The 19,566-nt window shown below is 49.8% G+C and overlaps 1 protein-coding gene across 4 annotated transcripts in view; it reads right to left on the bottom strand.

Annotated features, from left to right (window-relative positions):
- Positions 1-19,566, bottom strand: part of celf4 (CUGBP, Elav-like family member 4) — a 58,001-nt gene that overhangs the window by 33,525 nt on the left and 4,910 nt on the right. For all 4 annotated transcript variants that reach the window (XM_057030563.1, XM_057030562.1, XM_057030560.1 and 1 more), the window contains exon 2: positions 7,342-7,424. In XM_057030563.1, the coding sequence (XP_056886543.1) occupies positions 7,342-7,424 (83 nt within the window). The remainder of the gene's footprint in view (positions 1-7,341; positions 7,425-19,566) is intronic.

Here is a 19,566-nt window from a genome sequence, read left to right as displayed (position 1 = left end):
GGACAAACATTTTTCCCCATTCATTCATGCAGAGACATCACACACGAACACACACACACACACACACACAAGAGAGAGAGAGAGACTCGAGTGGGTGACTCAGACTTTTCCTGTGTTTCACACAAATAAACACTCATCCAGCAGAGGCGAGGCAAGCGGCGGAGCCCCTGCCAGGTGATGTGGAGGGACAGAGTGTTCTGAGTTACTGCGCAGCGCAGCCACTCTCCACGGCAGCCCCATACAGAGTCCATAAAGCATGATGGATGGCCTATCATCATTTACCTCTTTGGTGACTTCTCAATGCTGTCACACTCCGCCAAGCAAATGCGGGAGAGGTGAGACGCACAAAAACAGACAAGCGGGCGAATGTGGGGCGCAAAAACAAAAAAAAAACAGAAAACAAAAAAAGGAAAATGACAAAATGATGTTAAAGGGGGATTAGTGGGAATTACAGGGGGAGGGCGGGAGGGAGACAGAGGAGGGAGAGAGAGATAGATGAGGAGGAATCTTTGATGTTTGGGGGAATTAATGCACAGTCTGTCAAACACACACACACACACACACACACACACACACACACACACACACACGCACAATATAAACGAATCCTGTTCTTTCCCTCCTTTGATGACAGCCCCCCCCCACATACAGAGGCTGGATTTAGAGCATGCAAAATCTCCTGCTTCACCACTTGTTCTCCTCTCCTCTTGTGCTCTCCACGGCACAGCAGAGGTAACGGGAGGACACGGAGCGGGCGGGAATCAGCGAGACAAAAAGAGGAAGCAGGTACGGCAGATGCTGCGAGCTGACGCAGCGAGAACGAGAAGGAGACGTAGACCGGGTAAATGTGAGGGAAACGGCGAGGTGAGGAGGAAACCACTTCTGCGAGAAGGAGCGTGGCCAGGGTGGCGGAGGGGGCAACCAGCCCGGAGTCTGTGGAGGGAGGAAACTCGCTGTGCATCGTGACACAGCTAAATTTCAGTCTGCGCTGCTTTAACCTCCTGAACTCAAAACACGTCCTCCAGCCCCTCATGTTTCACTCCTTTTGTTTTTTATTGAGGGCCGCTCGAGTCAGACTGGGTAGCGCTGCCAAAATAGAGAGATTCTATTCTATTCTGCTCTACTCTACTCTGTTCTAGTAAATAATATGTGCTGTGTTTTAGCAGAGCTCCTCATTAAAGGAGCTTTAATTCAGTAAGTTGTTTGTGTGTGTGTGTGTGTGTGTGTGTGTGTGTGTGTGTACTGCAGCAGTGTCAGTGCTGTTATTGCTCCCAACATTGGGAGGAAATGTTTTCAACAGGCTTTTGCTTTCGAATGAATGAACACAAAAGAGAGAGAGAGAGAGAGAGAGAGAGAGGGGGCAGACATGCGCACGCACGTGCACAGGCTGCATCTTTTGGACAGTGCCTATTGATCGCCACGCAGCACACATCGCCGCAACTTTCACAAATTGCTATTGAGAAGTGACCTGTAATACAATTACTGGCCAATCCCGGGACTTTGCTGCCATCAATTATTAAACACTGCCGGTGTCGCGGCCTCCCGTCCGGCCCCAGCTCGCATGTTGTGTCATTATCACGTCTGCCGGCCACCGGCTTGCCAGCTGAGTACAGCCGAGTGTGGGACGGCGTTGGCAACCTTTGACTCTGTCACATACATCAGGATGAGCGCTGTTATTGCTCCTGCGTCCGGGGGGGGCGTCCGCAGAACGCTGCTATTTTGTGCGTCTCTGGGCCTCTGCTAAACAGAGCAGCAGCATTAATCTTGCAGCAGAGTGGCTCCCCTCCAGGTGATTGTTTTAAAGACACTGTCAATGCCAGCGACCAATCAATACTCGCCACAGTGGCCGTAACCTGCTGCTCGTCAAGGCGTTCCGAAGAATTCCACAGCTCCGCTTTCCTTCCACCCTCTCCATCAGATTTATGATGGAAGGCGACAGAGAGAACGGAAATGCAGGCATTGCATGATAATTGCCCTTTCCTTTGAACTGACACAGTAATCTTTCTTTTAGTGTTCTCATTATAGGAGCCCTAATTCAAACTGTGCGTGTGATCCCCCCCACCCCCTCTTAGTCTCCTCTGCAGTCGTTGTGAAATAATTTATTTGTTATCTAACGCCACACCAAAGTCGCTGCCTTCAACATTTTTACTCTGAAATTCTGTGAAGCCATTTCGGCAGACGAGCGATCCTTCCGCTTTATGGCTTCAATAAAGCGTCTTAAAGAGACTTCTAATTAAAATAGAGTCTTATAGTCAATTATTGACATTTAACTTTAATGTCATAGCAGCAGTTGGCCCCAGTGATATTAATATAAAGGATATAGGATATCCAGGAACGAGAGTTTAACATGCGCAGTGGGTGCTATATGCTAAAAGATGCACATCTATAGCGTTTTTAAAAAAAAGGTCATAATGAAAATCTTCTCTGCCGAAGCGTCGCTTCTGTCCTGCCGTGAGAATGGAGGGAAAGAGCTGCGCTGTTGCACGATGCCGCACGAAACACTGCAACCGCACCGTATTATTCTTCAATGATCGATAAAACACCGCTCTAATGGATACATTACGTTGTTAGGGGGACTGATTTATTACATTTTATTGTTTTCAGTTACCTGTCTCTGTTCCTCAACAGTAATTTCCCTGAGCCGGCTACAATAAAAACAGCACTTAGCGGCGGGGGAGGGGCATCGCAGGGTGCTCAACGCGCTGGATATGGCATTCATTTGGCGGGAGGGAAACCGACATTCCGAAGTGTCCGGCGGACGCCACGGCAGGTGGAGATGTGAGGAGGCCTGAGGAAGACCCCGAGAAAATAGCAAATAGTTCCTGTAACTTTAAATGACAAAATAGCCTTGGTCTTCATCAATAGTTGGCTAAATGCACAGAATTCTGGGTAATGAGACTAAAACTATGATGTGAGTAATGTGAAGCAGGCGCGTTTCACACATGAATCGTAACATTGTTGGCTCGCAGCCCTTTGGGAATGAGTTGGATTATCGAGGTAAATCGAGGCTCTTTTGACCTCATCTGCCCCGACAGTCGCTCGGCAACGGGAGGCTGTAACATCAGACCTGGAACTCTTAGACTGTAGAAGTTAGTTTGTAGGCCTCTACTGGTTGTCGTGTCAGTGAAGGCACCATTCACGTGATACATTGAATTGTAAATCTTCTAATTAACAGAGGACTCAGAAGCCCCTCCAGATATTCCTCCTCAAGCCTTTGGGAGCCTCGGAAGCCCTAATTCATAAAGATTTCCTTGGTTTTGAGATCATTTCTAAGGTGCAGGGAAACAACTAAATGAAAAGGTTGCGTGAATCCTGTTTGCAGTCACTCAGCAGTGATCTATAGATCTCCAATCACCTTAAAAGGAACGGAGCGCAGCTTTTTACTGCCGCCATACGCTGGTGGGAGCAGCAACAGCAGCTGGTGAGGAGCACGTGGGGGGGGGGGGGGGAATCTGAGCTAAAGCGCGCTGCATTCACCACAATCCAAACCTGCAGCAAAGAGTTGTGCGCCGCACTTGTGCGCGCTTATTACTGAGCACACTCCAAACACCTCTTCACCTTTTCACCTGGGGGAGCCGGGCGGGTAATCGACCAATGAGGGCAACTTATTGAGAAAAAGTTGCCGTGAATCTGGGTCGCGGGAGCGAATCGATGCCATGGATTTTCTTGCCTTGGCATTATCTCAACTTGGGGGAGCGGCGGGGGGAGTAGAAACAGACACAAATCAGACATTATGGAAGCAGCGAGTCCACCCCCCCCCCCCCCCCCCCCCCCCCCCGCTCCCTCCATCCTCCCACAACCTGCCATCATCGGCCCATTCCTCCTGCCCCTCTTCCGCTATTCATTTGCTTTTTGTTGTTTGTTTGCCCCGAGGCTGAAATCTCTCTGTGTACGCTCAATTCTGTCAGCGGGTGTGCGCGTGCACGCACGCGCGCGTGCGCGTGTGTGGCGTGCACTCTGAAATGACACATTGATTCACGGTGTTCCATATTTTCTCATCTTGCTCAGTATTACGGCGAGTCGATCCACGCCGGATTCCTCCGCCTCTCCCTGTTTTCCGGAGGATCGTGTTGAATGGGAGCGTTTACACGCAGCCTGGTTGTTCAGGTTTCGGGTGTGCATCTGCCCCCCCCCCCCCCCCCCACCCCCCCGGCACTGTGTGGGGGCTCACTGCAGCACTCAGGACTACAGAGTCTCTTTGACAGCGTCTTTAAGCGGTTATTTATTTTAATGTATTCACAGATTTGGTGAGCAGTTTTATGTGTGAGGGGGGGTTTCGCTGGTGGGGATTTGCACCCTGCGGTTTGCACATCAGCAGCTCGAGCTCTGGAGCTCTGCCCCTTGACCCACAGGTGCTCACACGCACACACACGTGCACGCACACAGCCTCCCACTCATGAGGACTTCTGCCAAAATCAATAGATTTTTTTTATGCCCCGTGCTGTTGTATGAGTCTGAAACTGGAGCACGGGATCATATATACGGCAGCCAGGGTGCCGCGTTTGGGACGCGCCCCATTTTAGAGTCGTCTGACTCTTCTAAAAAATAAAACAGCCCCATCCCCCATGTTCAGGTTCTGTTCCAAAGCCTCCAATAGGAAAGAGCTAGCATCTAAACAGCAATGGCCAACGCCGTGTTTGTGTCAGGCTGTTCCGACGTGGACTCTCAGGGACGTCGGCAGTAGATTTCCCGACTTATGGGGTTAAGCTCGAGCTCATATTCCACCCATAGTTCAATCACATCCCGCGAGCGCTTGATTGGATTGGTGGGATTTGGTGCCGGGGGGGCCGGGGTTAAAGCCTCGGAGTCTTTGTCATGTTCGCTCAGCGCGTCCCAAATGGTTGTCTTGATGTAGCGAGGCGCATTATCCTGATTAACAGGAGGTGGGTGGCGGGGTCCAGAGTGGAGGTTAGGAAGGTGATAGAGTCCCACGGGTGGTAAATGTGATGAGATGTTCACAGTCACTAAACAAAACCATATGAATCCAATGCAATTTCACCCTAAAACCACCAGCAGCAAAGTTGAGTTGAGCGGGACAGAGAGGAGGAGCTGGGCTGATCCTTCTGTGCGTTTCCTGTTGGCAAAGCTCAAAAAGAGCATTTAAGCTGCTCAAAAAGAGCTTTTAAGCTGCCCAAACCTGCTTTTTGTCTGCGCCTCTCCTGAAAGCCACTTCACAACCCACCCAGCCTGCGTCCTCCTGCCTCTGAACTGGTGTTTTCATTCGTTCTACCGTCCACGCAATCAACCGGAGAGCCAGGTCGCAACACCCCGCCACCTGCTCGGGACGCCTCTGGTGCGAGGGTTTTTAACTCCTGAATCTTTCACTGCTCAGTGGCTGAAATGTGTTTGCTCTCAGCACCATCCTGCACAGACTATTTGTCAGCTGCTGCTTGTAGATCGGCGTCACTTAAACAACAGTATTTCAGTTTGTTGCTTGTTTACGAGAAGTCTCTCTTGACACTGTACTTGCTCAGCTGCACGCACACACACACACACACACATACACACACACACACACACACACACACACACACACACACGCACGCAGGGAGCTCTCAGTAGTGTGGCTGAGCTACGCTAGCAGCCTACAGCCATGGTTCCAGGGCATTTTCACTCAACCAAATCCCTCCTCTCATAGCTCACCTGGCAGTAAAGAAAATAATATATAAATATATATTTATTTTTTGAAAAAGTGCAAAACTTTTTAAACAAAAGGGATTGGCTTTGACGCACACCAGGAAGTGGAAGTACAGGGACAGGTCGGGGCTGTGAGGGGAAAGGAGGGTTTAGGTTTGCAGGGTGTTTGTTGTCAGTCGACCCGAGAGTGGAGCGCTGATAAAAGGAGAAGGGCAGAAAGGAAGTTCCAAAAAGAAGCCCTCCTGCCCCGAGCCGAGTCTCTCTGTGGGTCTAATGAAGCCATTTATTTTGTTTCCCTGACTTTCTCCTCCACCACCAACAATAAGCAATCTCCCGCTCTGCCTCTCCCGCTCTGCTCCGGGGTGTGTTAAGCAGCCAGCCTGTCCCACAGCATTACCTCTGCTTGCTTAATGCTCCCCATTGATCAGCTGCAGACTGAGCCTGTCCTCCGCTGCCACAGCCATTCCTAATTAATATTTGCCTCTAAAACAGCGCTGATTGCGAGTGACTGGCTTCGTCTGTGTCGATGCGACAGGATGTAAGACAGGAGAGCAAATGCACTTTCTGTTTCTTTTTCCCCCCCTGAAAGCAGAGTTTTGTGCCGATTCCTTTTGGTCCATGTCAGACAGAACCACAGCAAAAGGCAAAAGCATCAATTTGCAACACATTTTGTGTTCGCACAAAAAATCGCATTCTGGTTCTGGCCAAATATTTAATCTTTCCCTCTCCTCCTCTGTCTATCTCTCCCTCCTTTCTTTCTGAATAATGTGCCACTGGGATGTGAACGGGAGGGGGAAACGGGAGAGCGCGGATCCCCACTCCCCCGCTCCACGTCTGTGATGTCATAATCACTCACATCAAAGGCTGCGCGCTCAACACGGCGACTGTCAGCTTCCCTGGAGGCGTCATTAAAAACGAACAGAGCAAACGGAGCCGGGCCTGACAGAAACGCATCAAAACGTCCCCGCACGCACACGGCCGCAGGAGTGGGCGTGCACGCAGACACGTGTGCGTGCACAGATATGTACACAAACCCGCGTCTAAGGAAACGCTTACACTGCACATCTCCACATGGATATGAAGCACCTTTTTCCCCCCTTCCTCTTTCTTTTTTGAGGAGAATGTCACACGTTCCTCGCCCGTGCGTGCATCAGCGGAGGTGTTCAGGCAGGACACGCTTTGCTTCACAGGGATCCTACACGCATGTCCGCCGCACGTGAACATCTGCCGCTGCGCCGTGGCGCCGTGATGTACATCCTGGATGCGCTCTCACGCTGTTGCCATTCTGGGCCACAATGCAGAGCGTGCACATTAATGCACAGGGAGCCTCCATCCACCCGCTCACCCACTTTTCAACTCTCTCTCTCTCTCTCACACACACACAGGCTCACACATTTACACAAACTGGAGGAAGGACTATAAATAGTGTGCCTATGATGCTGCGTGTGGTTTCTCCCTGTGGGTTTGTGTGCGTGTGTGTGAGACTGTCAAAATGAAGAGAGAGGAGAGGGGGAGAGAGAGATAGGGGGAAAGGGCTGTTCCCTTGTCTGGTGTACAGCCAGTGATAAACAATACATGACAAGCACAGCAAAGTCAGTCGCTCCCCTTTGATTTGAAATAAATATAAGGCATTACATGTTAAAATGGGCGCGCACGCGCACGTGTCAGAGTGGAGCGTGGTGTGTTTGCCTGCATGTAACTTACGCCTGGCAGGGTCTTCTGCTCATGCAGTGCATTCTGGGCTTTCAGGGCCGACTCTCTGGCACAGTAGGTGAGGAAGGCACAGCCTAAAATTCAGAGGGAGAGAGAAGACAGAGATAATTATGTTAGGTGAACTGGAGGCAGACACAGAGGGGGCTGCACCAATCACCAGCAAATAGCCAAAAACAACACACACACACACACACACACACACACACGGAGTCAGCCTGCAGCCACAGCTCTAAAACTCTGTCTACACGGCAGCACTGGGAATTCACTTGTGTCTGCGTGTGTTTGTGCTGCGTTTCCGTGGCTGAGCAAACGGAGCATTCCTGTGTACACAGATGTGTGCGATCCACACGTAATGAAGATGGCACAATTTAAAGAAGACAGTAATCGATGCGGGAAAAGGAGGGAAACGCAGCTACGGGAAGGAGGGGGGGGGGGTCCTGCACCAAAGGAGGTGGAGGATTCTCCCCGGCGCTCTGAAACAGCAGTTATCCGTTTGTCCATCACAGTATTCCGGCTTCCGTGACAGGGATAGACATTTCCCTGACAGCTTCTTGCTCTCCCACAACCCCCCCCCCCCTTCTCCTGCCTCCCCCCTTCATTTTCCCTGTCTCTCTTCTCCATATGTTCCCAGTCTACCCACAATCCTCCGTTTTGTTCGCACCTGGGCTGAAAGAGGAAGATGGAGACAAAGCAGAAGAAGGAGGAGCCGCGCCAGCCGTTCCCATGGTGCCCCGCGCTGACAGCGACCCGCCACTTCCAGACAGCTGACAAACTGTCAATCTGCCCAATGATTCGCGTGTTTGACGGTTTAATAAAACACTCGACAATTGCACTAAAGTCTGCAGTGGCACCACTCAATTGGAGGGGGAAATGCTTCAGACTGTACAGGCTATTGATTTGTGCGATGGCTCCAGAGAAATCTCTGCCAAAGCAAGAAAAAGAAAATCATTCAGAAGATGGAATTAAGATTATATATTTTGGCCATAAAGGTGGCCACAAAGACAGCAGAATGGAAAGTTTTACGACCGGCACTAGGTTATTTTGAGCTGGCCGTCACCCTGCAGACATCTTCAGACTGTTTTCGCTGCCGTGAAAGTCACGCAGGGAGACAAAAGGAGCGGAGTTTGTCGGAGCTAGGCAGGCGATTACGGCGGACCCCTCCCCCCTGGAAGCACAAACACGGAACAGTTCAGAGAGCCTCCTACTCATCCTCGTTATGCCTGGCTTTGTTCTTCTTGCATATATCGGGGCTGTTTACGGTGTAGCGAACAGTATGTGGACGCAGCGTTTCCTCCGTCTATGCTGTCTCTGACTCCAGGTCATCCTGATGGCGGGGCACAGGGGCGCTCCGCCTGTTGTTGTTTTTAATTAGCGAGCCTCTCTCATTAGGCGAAGTGGGGCCTGGCTGACGACAGCTTGGCTACCTCCTCATCCTCTCCGGGCCTGTTAATGCTACAGGTCGGTGCCGTCCCACAGGAAACGCCAGCCTCCGATTCCCATACACAACACTCCAGTAGAACGAGGAATGGGACAAAATAATAGCTTATACGTCAGCGTTAGCATACTGTGCTTATTATTGAAAAGAGAGCGCACCAACCCCTGACATTAAACGGGCTGCTGGGAAGCGCTGCTGACTAACGCTCCTGCACAAGCAAAGACAAGGAGCCTTCAACTTATCCATCCCATAATAACAAAAAACATGTTGCTAATTTCGTGGTCCCGTGTCTCCTGTCTTCAGAGACACCGCGTTTGTGTGACAACGTGTCAGAAGGAACCAGTGGCCCATCGACTGGCTGATTTTAATGTTCCTGTTGGGATGTGAAGCAACTGGCTGAGACTGGCTGACACGGTGACGTTTACGGTTCTTATAGTTGAGGTTACACAATTAATGACTCTAATTTCACGCAACAATAATGTAAATACGAATGTATGGATCGTATGTGACCTAATGATAATCCCAATTGCAATTGTAGACGAATCCATTTTGTTCCTCGACAGCCACCGTAGCGTCTGTGACACCCGTGAAAACACACCCCTATTTATTCACCGTTACATAAAATTCCTGGCATGTTTCACGTATGTGCGGTTTTTGGATTTGTCCTGTTTTAGGGAGGGTGTATTTACATGACGAGGACATGCACAGATGCACAGATGCTAACATGGCCACACGCGCTCGGATAAACCCACGCATGAAAAATGACAGTCAACAAACATTCAATTTATCACCATTGTCACAAGTCAGATGCTGGCAGAGACCCCGGTATCTGACTAAGACCCATATTGGCCCACAAGAGAGAGATAAGCTGTTTGTTTCTGCTGTCAATGCTGCCAATTTGGTTTCCCATCACTTCAAATTCAAATCAACAGCAGCACTGAGGGGATCTGAGAAAATGTGTGTACATGAGATGAGAGGAGAGGGAGAGAGGGAGGGAGAGAGGGAGGGAAAGGGAGGGGGAGGTAGAGAGAGAGGGAGAGGGAGGGGGAGAGAGGGAGAGAGGGAGGTAGAGAGAGAGGGAGAGGGAGGTAGAGAGAGAGGGAGGGGGAGAGAGAGGGAGGGGAGGGGGAGGTAGAGAGGGAGAGGGAGGGGGAGAGAGGGAGAGAGAGGGAGGGGGAGAGAGAGGGGGAGGGGGAGGGGGAGAGAGAGAGAGGGGGAGGTAGAGAGAGAGAGGGAGAGGGAGGAGGAGAGAGAGGGAGGTAGAGAGAGAGGGAGAGGGAGGTAGAGAGAGAGGGAGGGGGAGGGGGAGAGAGGGAGAGGGAGGTAGAGAGAGGGAGAGGAGAGGAGAGAGAGAGGGAGAGGGAGAGAGGGAGAGGGAGGGGGAGAGAGAGGGAGGTAGAGAGAGAGGGAGGTAGAGGGAGAGGGAGGTTAGAGAGAGAGGGAGGGGGAGAGAGAGAGGGAGGAAGAGAGAGAGGTAGAGGGAGGAGGAGGACGAGCCCAACGGTGAGAGAAGGAGGGACAGGAGATAAGATCACCTAGCTCCTGTGAACACCATCCCCCTGTGTCCTACACTCGCTTCTTATCTCCACCGCTGCAGACACCCTAAAGGGACACACATCCACAGAGAGACGGGGGGGGGATGAAAGGAATCAGCATGGATGGTGGAGAGCACGGAGACGTTCTGATGGCCATTTGTTTCAGGGATGAAATCTGATTGAAACAACAGCCGAGATGTTGAGATCACGCCGAGATTCAACCCTTTAAACTAACCACACTGACATAATCGGTGGGGGCGGGGCCTATTCCATGACCGCAGCCAGCCACCAGAGGGAGATGGAGATGTTTTACCCATGGAAGTATCTAACTTTCCTCAGCTAAATACCACGAATGTCGGGAGTTTTAGATAAAAGGCGTGAAACTCAAACAGTACTAAGAGGCCTCAACGCTCCCTCTACAGTCGGAAAACTACGACCTCTATGACCTCTGTGGCGTCTCCACGGTGAGGCTTTGAACCTTTAAAGCTTAAAATTCTCCCCCAAAACTAATTATGGTTGTACTAAAAGTTAAACGACTAATCCATTCCTGAATCAGTGCATTACTGGACACGTGTGCGTTGGCGAACGCCACCCAAGACGAGACAGCTTGGGGACAATGTTATTGCACGGAATTGTCTAATTATCTTGTGCCTATTAATTCAGGGATTGTAAAAGGCTGACATAAAAAGTTCTTCCCTTCCGCTCCATCCTTTTATTCCCAGCCACAGATGGGGAGAAACTCCCAGCGATCATTTAAATATTTCAGAACATCTTGGTAAGAGCCTAAAAAGAGTCAATAGCATTAAAACGCTTTATCCGCGCCGCAGCTCAGGCTCCACGCCGCGTAGCCCCGGAACTCTGTCTCGGAATAAAAAAAAAAAAAACGTAGGCATGAAAACTTTGTTTGAAGCTGTACAATTTCAGTCAGTCAATAGAAATCTCTGCGTCTTCCCGCCTTCCTCGGTTCCGTTAGCACTTAGCTCCACCTGAAAGGTTTCGCCAAAGACAGCCGCTCCTCAATAAACAGAAGAATCTTTCTTTGCCCCACTTTTAAGACGACTGACCTTAAGACAAGAATGTTCTGACCGGATTTTTGCGAGCGCCGAGGCTTAGATCGCCCTCTTCAATTCAACTCTTTAAACAGAATAAAGATGAAAATTCCGGACTTATTGTGCTGGGAGGAACAGCACGTAAAGCCTCGCTCTTTTAGCCGTAGGTGACTGAAGGACCACCGGCTCCACCAGAAGAATACTAATGACCTCCTGGATCTGGAATTGTTCGGATTTACCGGAACATCCGTATCCTCCATGTGATCGTTGCTATTCAAGCCGCGAAACGCAAAGGAAAAAAAAAAAAACCCAATAAAAAAACCCCAACAGATGCAATGAAAGAAACGCGGGCGTGTCCTCGCATGGCGAGGGGGTAACTCAATAAGACGGAAACCTTTTTACATCATTGCGCGGTGGCGCAACACAGAGGATGGAGGCTGTTTCGGCAGATGCAGCCAAGGACGTCTTTAACTTCACCCTGTGTTTATCTTTAAATATTTAATTAGTGGCTGTAAACCTTGATTAAATTAATGGCACTTTGAAGTCCACAATACTAATGTTACTGTACTCTGTGCAAACAGGGGGGGGGGGGGGGGGGGACCCTCCAATTACTGCTCAGAGGACGCATCAGGCCTTTTTTTCCCCATTCAGCCTTAAAAATTCAGGAGCTGTTTCAGAGACTAATGAAGGTTGGTCTTAAGTGTGATATTATTTCAGTGGAGTGAGGCAGAACTACGGGGCAGCATTATTAAAGAGGAGGGCCAAATCATTTATAATAGAGCCCAGGAGCGGTTCTCCTATAGGCGACTCCAGGAAGATCCCTCAGTCCTGGCTGAAGGGGGGGGCGGACGCCAGCGATGGCTAATGCGGGGGGGCCGCGGCGAGCGCGTCAGCGAGGGAGCGCAGAGAGTGAGGAAAGACAGAACACAAGTTAATAAGCAGGTGATGGAACTCCAAGAGGCCACCGCCGCTGTTCATCAGCGGCGTTTCTCCCATTCCGAAGGGTGCGGGACACGGTCATTGAGAAGGAAAAAAAGGACTCCGGTTACACCTAAATGACTGCCTGGGATAAAGATACGAGGATCATTAAATAGAAGTTATTATACTGCATCACTTTATCCTGCGAGGATAGCGACTGACCAGAGGGCCGTCAGCTGTTTGGGGGGGGTTTCAACCAGATGCTCTCATATCGGGATGATATTAATGTGGTCTGAAGGGAGTGAAGATTAGTTCTCAGCACCCCGAGAAAAACAAGAACCTGCACAAATTTCTCGGTTAAAGTGCTTAAAAGCTGTGGGCAACCTTCAGTTTTGTGGTGACAGGAGCTCAGGCTCAGCCGGTAATGAGCGCTAATACCAAAAGGCTGCATTTTAGACAAATAAACAAATGTGGAGCAGAGCCAGTCAGCTGGGCAGCCTCCTTATTAAAATGCAAGCCTTAATCCAGAGATTACAGGTATTAACAGCATGCAAAGTTAACATTTTCACACACAATCTGACGCGCTTTCACGTTCAAGATTACGTAAAAACCCCGAGACAATAGAAAGATTAAATGCCTCCACTGTGTGTGTGTGTGTGTGTGTCTGTGTGTGTGAGAGAGTGCAGAGTCCCTGAAGATAACAGGTCCCAGCTCTTGTCCTGTTGCCCAGAGTAGCCGTCTCTAAGCCGCCTAATCGATTGGCAGAGGAGGAAAAAAAGGGCCGCTTGAATGTGTTGCATGTGAAGGATTTAGAGGAGAGCAGAGCCACCAAATCAATGGTGTGGAAAATGCATCATTAGTACAGTTTCATCCCGCCCAGCACGCTCTCCCAGCTCTGCACACCTCAACCTACACACCTCTCACCCCAGCTGCACCCCTCCCCACTGAGTGTTCCATTCTCTAGGCCCCGACAATAGAAGGGGGGCCCTGACCCCGACCCCAACGCACCTCGAGCCTCAACCTGAAGTTGGAATCCTCAAAAAGACCATTGAAGTTGTGAGAACCAGACAAAATGTCCTCACTTCCCCTCTTGAGATCTCTCTCTCTCTCACACACACACACACACACACACACGCACACACACACACACACACACACCACACACACACACACACACACACACACACACACACACACCCTACCTGGGCCAGTTCCTCAGGAAATGTTGAGGACATCCAAATTTAGCTTTTCCCAGCATTAATCTTTAAACACGGAATGACTTCGCTGGGCTAAAAGTTGCCACGATCACTTAGCAGCTCCGACACTCTGGAAAATGAAATGATGCTGCCGACTTGAATAATGTAAAACGGGTTTGCATGCCTAAGAAAAATAAATAAAATAAAGCCTACACGCTAACCGTTTAAATTCTGACCCAGTAACAAATCTCCAGTGCTGACACCATCCAGGGAATCTGGAATCAGAGTGTTCCGGAACAGAGAGAATCACTTTTCTTGGATTTTTGTATGATCCAGTTTTCCAGATGGAGCTCAGGACTGTGGAAGTTTCCAATCCTATGGACATAATTGAAAAGATGGAATAAATCTACATTATCTGCAGGTGAATCATGTAGCACCAGGAAGACAAAGTACTTGGGACGTGTCATGGGAGCGCACGGTCCCGTGTCCCCCCCCGTGAAACACTTACAGGATAAACACTCCCATTAATATTCCTGCTCTTCTCCGCTCTGCTCTCCTTCCCGCTCCTCTCCTCTCCTGTCCTCTCCCTGTCCTATTATCCCGCCTCGGCGGACATCCGTCCTACCCGCCCTGTCCCGCCTGCTCTGCCAACCTACAAGATGGAGATGAGAGGATGATCCAAACGCAGAAGGGGGAACATGAATCATTACACTTCCTGTTGTTGTGCGCCATCCGGGGAAGGAAGAGAGAGGACGCCCCCAGGGCTCCGATTGATTCTGGAGACTTAATTGGGTTTATTAGCCAAGATGTTGGGCCCCGCAAGGAGGCTCCCAGAAGCCGTCGATCCCCCCCCCACCTCCGTTCCTGCTCTTCTGAAGGAGAAAGCCTGCGTAATTGTTTTCCCTCCATCTTCTGTGTCATTGTCAGATGGGTCCTGCGGGATTATTAGCAACCTCAGGTCCCTCAATAATTCATCCAGAGCTATTTATACACAGATGGAGAGTCCTCTAAAGTCTCCCCCAGTGAGCTTATCTGATGCTTAGACAGACAGACTGGGGGGGGGGGCAGCCGAGGGAAACAGTACTACAAAGGCGAGAGCAGGAGAGAACGAGAGACAACGGGAGGCACGCTCACGGAGAGTAAGAGGGGTGGTGATCACAAAAAGAAATGCAAAGACGAGCTGGAACCAGTCTGACGGCGCATGAAACGGCGAGAGCGGGCGACAATGACGGCGGCGGCGGCGTGCGTCGAGTTTCAAGGTGAAACTCGCTCGTCTGCTTTGCCAAAGTGAACAAAAGCACCATCGCGGGAATAGCACACCCTTGCACCACACACATTAATGGCTTTTAATCTCTACACCCCCCCCCCCATCCTTTTTTTTTCTCCCTTTAACACAATTAAGATGTTTGCAAAGCTAACATGGAGCGCTAGTCACTACAGGAAGGACAGATGAAAGGCACGCGTGGATTTCCACATGCAAAGTAAACAGTCGCTCGTCCTTTCCCAACGTGTCACTGAAGGACCCACAAACAGCAGCCGGCTGAGTCTTAAATCACCTAATAATTCAAACATCACGCTAACGCAGCACATTAATGCTAGCACATTAAGCGCTTTTTAATCCCCAGCAGATAGAGTTTGGGCTACTGGAGGTCGGGAAGATTCCAGTTTTTAATGGCTCTGAGGATACCTGTGTCATTCCCAACCGAGGTTGAGGAGACGTTTTGTTGTTGTCAGACTAATGAAGCCTTTGGCACGTAAAGTTGGTTTTCAAAGTCTCTTTGTTGGCACTCCAGCAACAGATAATTATATATATTCATCCCCTTTGGCAGTCACTTTTATCCCACTCATTTCGAAAGCTTGGCTTCCTCTTGAACAAATTGGGACATGGAACGGCAGATTGGAGTGATCGTTTTTACATTTTGCACTGATGGCACATTAATCATAGTAAGTACCGCGATGGGAAAACGTCTTGCTTAAACACGCAGTGAAAAGCTGTTTTTTTCCTGTTGCAAATTCCGGGGGAAAAGTTGCGTCATTATCTAAAATAGTTTGTGTTAATGGGAATTTTTCAGAATCCTTAATGGAGCCAATCGTGGGTGGGAGCCCTCGGTTTGATCCAGATGCTAGTCCGACTCTTCTGAGGAGAGTTAAAGATTCATGCAAAGTGATACGCTCGGAAAACATTCGGGAACGCGCTATCGGCCGATTTTATTTTGTAGGAAATACGGACTTCTCACAGATGATCTGAACGTTCTTGCAGCGCCGTGACGCCCTTCTTTTTATTCCTTCAAAACAAAAATGCAAACAAAACTTCCCCGGAAAACTTCTGCCTCAGTCTCGGAACATCAGGAAATCATCCCACTCTGGGATCCCCATCTCCCGTTCTGTGATTAAAGGACCGAAACAATAAGAAGCTGTCGCACCGGGAACGTGCGCGAGGCTCGGAGAGACCTCAAAAGCCATTAAATTGCAAATCTGCAATCATTCGCTGAAGGCTTTCTGTCCAGATCATTCCCCGGGCTGATTCGTGCATGGGGGTAATTCTCGGAATAAGCAAGCACGAACCCACCTGAGCCCACCGGCAAGATGATCCGGCTGAGGACCAACACACAAAACCTTATTTACTTCCAAAACAGCTCCGAATGAGGGAATCTGGTGACGCCGAAATCAAACTGCAGGTGATCCAGCTGCCGACAAGTGAGAGGATCAATCACACAAATATGTGTCATCATCAAACGTCACGGGAAAAAAGTTCTGGAAGCTTCTGCAGGATGGGACGGCTGGTGTCAGCAGCTCAGAGCTGGAGTGACAACTTGACTGATGAGGGGGATTCACCCACTTCCAAGGAGCTGGAGTGAAGGTTACTCTCACACTGCATCACAGTATCTGTGTTTGAGGGCCATCTCATATTCACGTCTTCACTTTTTAAAAAAAACTGGTGTGTGTGTGTGTGTGTGTGTGGGGGGGGGGGGGGGGGGGGCAATCTGTGAAATCCATTTTCTGCCCGATTGAAAGGAGAGTTAAATATTTATGGAGAGATTTTGTTTTTCCCCTCCCCAAACAATAACACGGCCTCCCAAAGAAGAAACTCTGTATTTTAGGCTTTTCCAAGCCAGAGCTCAGGCAGACGAAACGAGCCCCCCCGTGTCTGAACCCATGCAAACATCCAAATCAATCGTCTTATCGGGGCTCCGAACATTGTGAGAACGGTGCATCCGGACCGGCCTCCAGTGGCAGGTCAGCAGTTGTCTGGGAGGCAATTTAATCATTCCCTCCCCTCCCGACAAACATCCTCGGCTGAAAATAATGTCAGGAAAGAAACAATCCGATCAGATTTTAGAGCTTTACTTGACTTTTTGTCACCAATTCTGGGGATGACTTGATGACATCGTTGCAGCTTTGAGGCGACAGGACTCAGAACTCTCTTCCAATAAACCCCAAAACAAACATGCAAAGAGCGGCGTGCGGTAAAAAGCCGTCTCGTTAGCACCCCCGTCACAGGTGAGTGGACCACGAGCGCGAGCTTATTGGCCGCCGGGGTGGCCACAAGATGCAGGGGTCTAACTCTGCTTCCATCTGAGGAAGGTCATCCTGCCGTCTCCAGCCAGGATGACCACAGAGAGGTGCTTAAATCTGGCAAAACGCGGCCTATAAATTACAGCAGAGGACGGAAGGGTCAGAGCCTGGCATGGAACTGGGCCAGGAGCTATCAATCCGCCGGGGCCGGAGAGGGTGACATCTGTCTCTGGGACTCCCTCGCTCTTTCTAATTCTCCTGCCTTTCAGCCTCTTCTTGTCAGTCCTCCTCCTGTTCACTCTGTTCCCGTCATTGAACCGTCTCCGTTCTTACTCTGCACCTCTTGTGTTTAATCTCTGCTACTTTCTCTCTTGATATTCTTTGTCTGTCTTTGTGTGAACGCCCCACCACCGCCCCGACTCTCCTCCGCGGATCTCCCTCGTCTCTTTTCACGCATTCTCTTACATCATCCCTGTTTCACATCTCTCTAATCCTCCCCGCCACCTCCTCGCGCCTCCCTCTGTCTCTCTGTCTCGAGCTCCTTGTCGTTTTACGCACTCTTGCACCATCTCCCTCTGCAGCGATATGTTTGGGTCTAGCCGCGCTCCAGCTAGCAGGCTAGGATAAAGCCCTGATGCACTCTCCTCCAGCGGGGTGCCAACAAGGTTTGAATGGAGAGGACACTGACCTGCGTTTGTAGGAGGTCGTGATGAAATGACGAGAACCCAGCGGGCTTCTGGAGACAGATATAAATACCACGGCAAATACCACGGAGTCCAAACAAAGCCTGATAAGTTTGATGGTGCTGGTTTTCATCCGAACCCTCGAAAAACTTGGGCATGTTTTATTAATCCCCCTCCATTTTCTGAATCAAAACCAGCCCTGAATAATTGAGGGAGATCTTTGGAAAGCCATAACCTCCATTCCCACCTTCCTTTTACAAGTTAACGTGGTGCATTTTTAATTGGAGGACATGAAATAGGCATGAAGGGAGATGGGATGAGAGCGGATTGACTCGGGGACACTCGAACCCGGCACTCCTGGCGCAGCGTGCGTGCCCATACAGGCACGGATAAGTGTGCGCCCGGCACGACAATTCACACATGCTCCGCGGCCTTTGACGTGCGTTCTGTCTGGCACAAATAGTCCACGGCTCCCGTAATCCCTGCTTTAGCGAATCCCGGCAGGCAGACCCAGATATGCCACTACGAGTTACGTTTAGCAATTTGGTAGAAAATAAACATTAATTCAACTTCCCATGAACAATAAATCTCCGGCGTGGAATGAGATGTTGGGTGCATGTGTCTGCTTGATGAGGTGGGAACAATGATTTGATTTGGGTGTTCTGGGATAAAACAAGTTGACCTTGAGGGAAATGCAAGGAGCTGCATGAGCCGGGAGAAACCATAAAAATCACAGGCAAACAAATGCGCCCCGGCCAAGAATAAACGCTTTCCCGGTGCCCATTAATGGGGCACAGTTAGAGCCGCTCCGGCAAACTTTGGAGCTGTTTTTCATATCGGTGCTGCAGCGTCTGTCGACCACAGCATGACGCAGCACCGAGCTGCAGCTGGACCCTGTTCCCTCTGCACACAGAAGGTGTGACGGCGCTCTCACACCTCTGCCATAGTTCACATCAGTAACACGTGACATAATATAGAGCTTAGCCTTGGTAGGAAGCTACGCATATGCTGCAAATACTGTACATAACGCTGGGATGCTCAAAGAATTCCTGCCAAGTGTACAGAGCTCGATAAAAAGGAGCCAGCGGCTTTAATCCAATCCCAGAACCACTGGGTCTAAAGCTCCCACCAAGTGGACTTTCACCACCTTTTGACTGGTGAACAAAGGAAACAGCGTCCAAGCCGGATACACCGAACCTCCGCACACGCTGGACGGTGCACGTGGAATTGCACTGCACAGATAAGAAAACCATCCATGGAGGAAGATGGAAGAGCGTATGTAGGTGTGGGAATTAGGAAAGAGACTGAAATCACCACATGTCCTCTCACCTCATCTGGAAATACAGAAAAAAGCTCATTTAAATATATTTTTTTAAAAATATGCAGGTCACATCCCCACAGGAAGCTCTATTATTAGAATTGGAGGCATCAGTAGGACAAGAGTAAACCTCTAAATGAACACGGAAGTCGTCTTCAGAAGGACCGCCCTCGCCGTCTCCAGAACGCTACGTAAAAGATTGAAGAGGCCTAAAGTGACAATGTTTTTAAAAATTCAACAAGGAGAAAAATACTCAGCTGATGCAAGAGCCTTGAAAACAGAAAATATTTGACTCTGCCAGCAGGATTTGTCAGGAGAGGGTTTGTTTTCCCCTCCGTCCTGCGGAAGAACAATGCTCCGCCACATTAAACATGGCCAAAGTGAGGGGACATTTCCATGGAAAAACGCCATTTTCACATCGTGGAAGGTTTGTTCAAACCCATCGGGACGTTTTTAACGTGTTTAGCTAGTTTCTGCTTAAGTAGAGACATTTTTAGAAAACTTTTTGTGAATGAAACTCGTGTCTTAATGGGGTGAAAAGAGATAAACGCACACCTTCCCTCGCC

The sequence above is a fragment of the Takifugu flavidus genome, chromosome 4, assembly GCF_003711565.1.
Source record: "Takifugu flavidus isolate HTHZ2018 chromosome 4, ASM371156v2, whole genome shotgun sequence".
Lineage (NCBI taxonomy): Eukaryota > Metazoa > Chordata > Actinopteri > Tetraodontiformes > Tetraodontidae > Takifugu > Takifugu flavidus.
The sequence above is the reverse complement of the archived record's forward strand: the minus strand, read 5'-3'. Positions and strand labels throughout refer to the sequence as shown.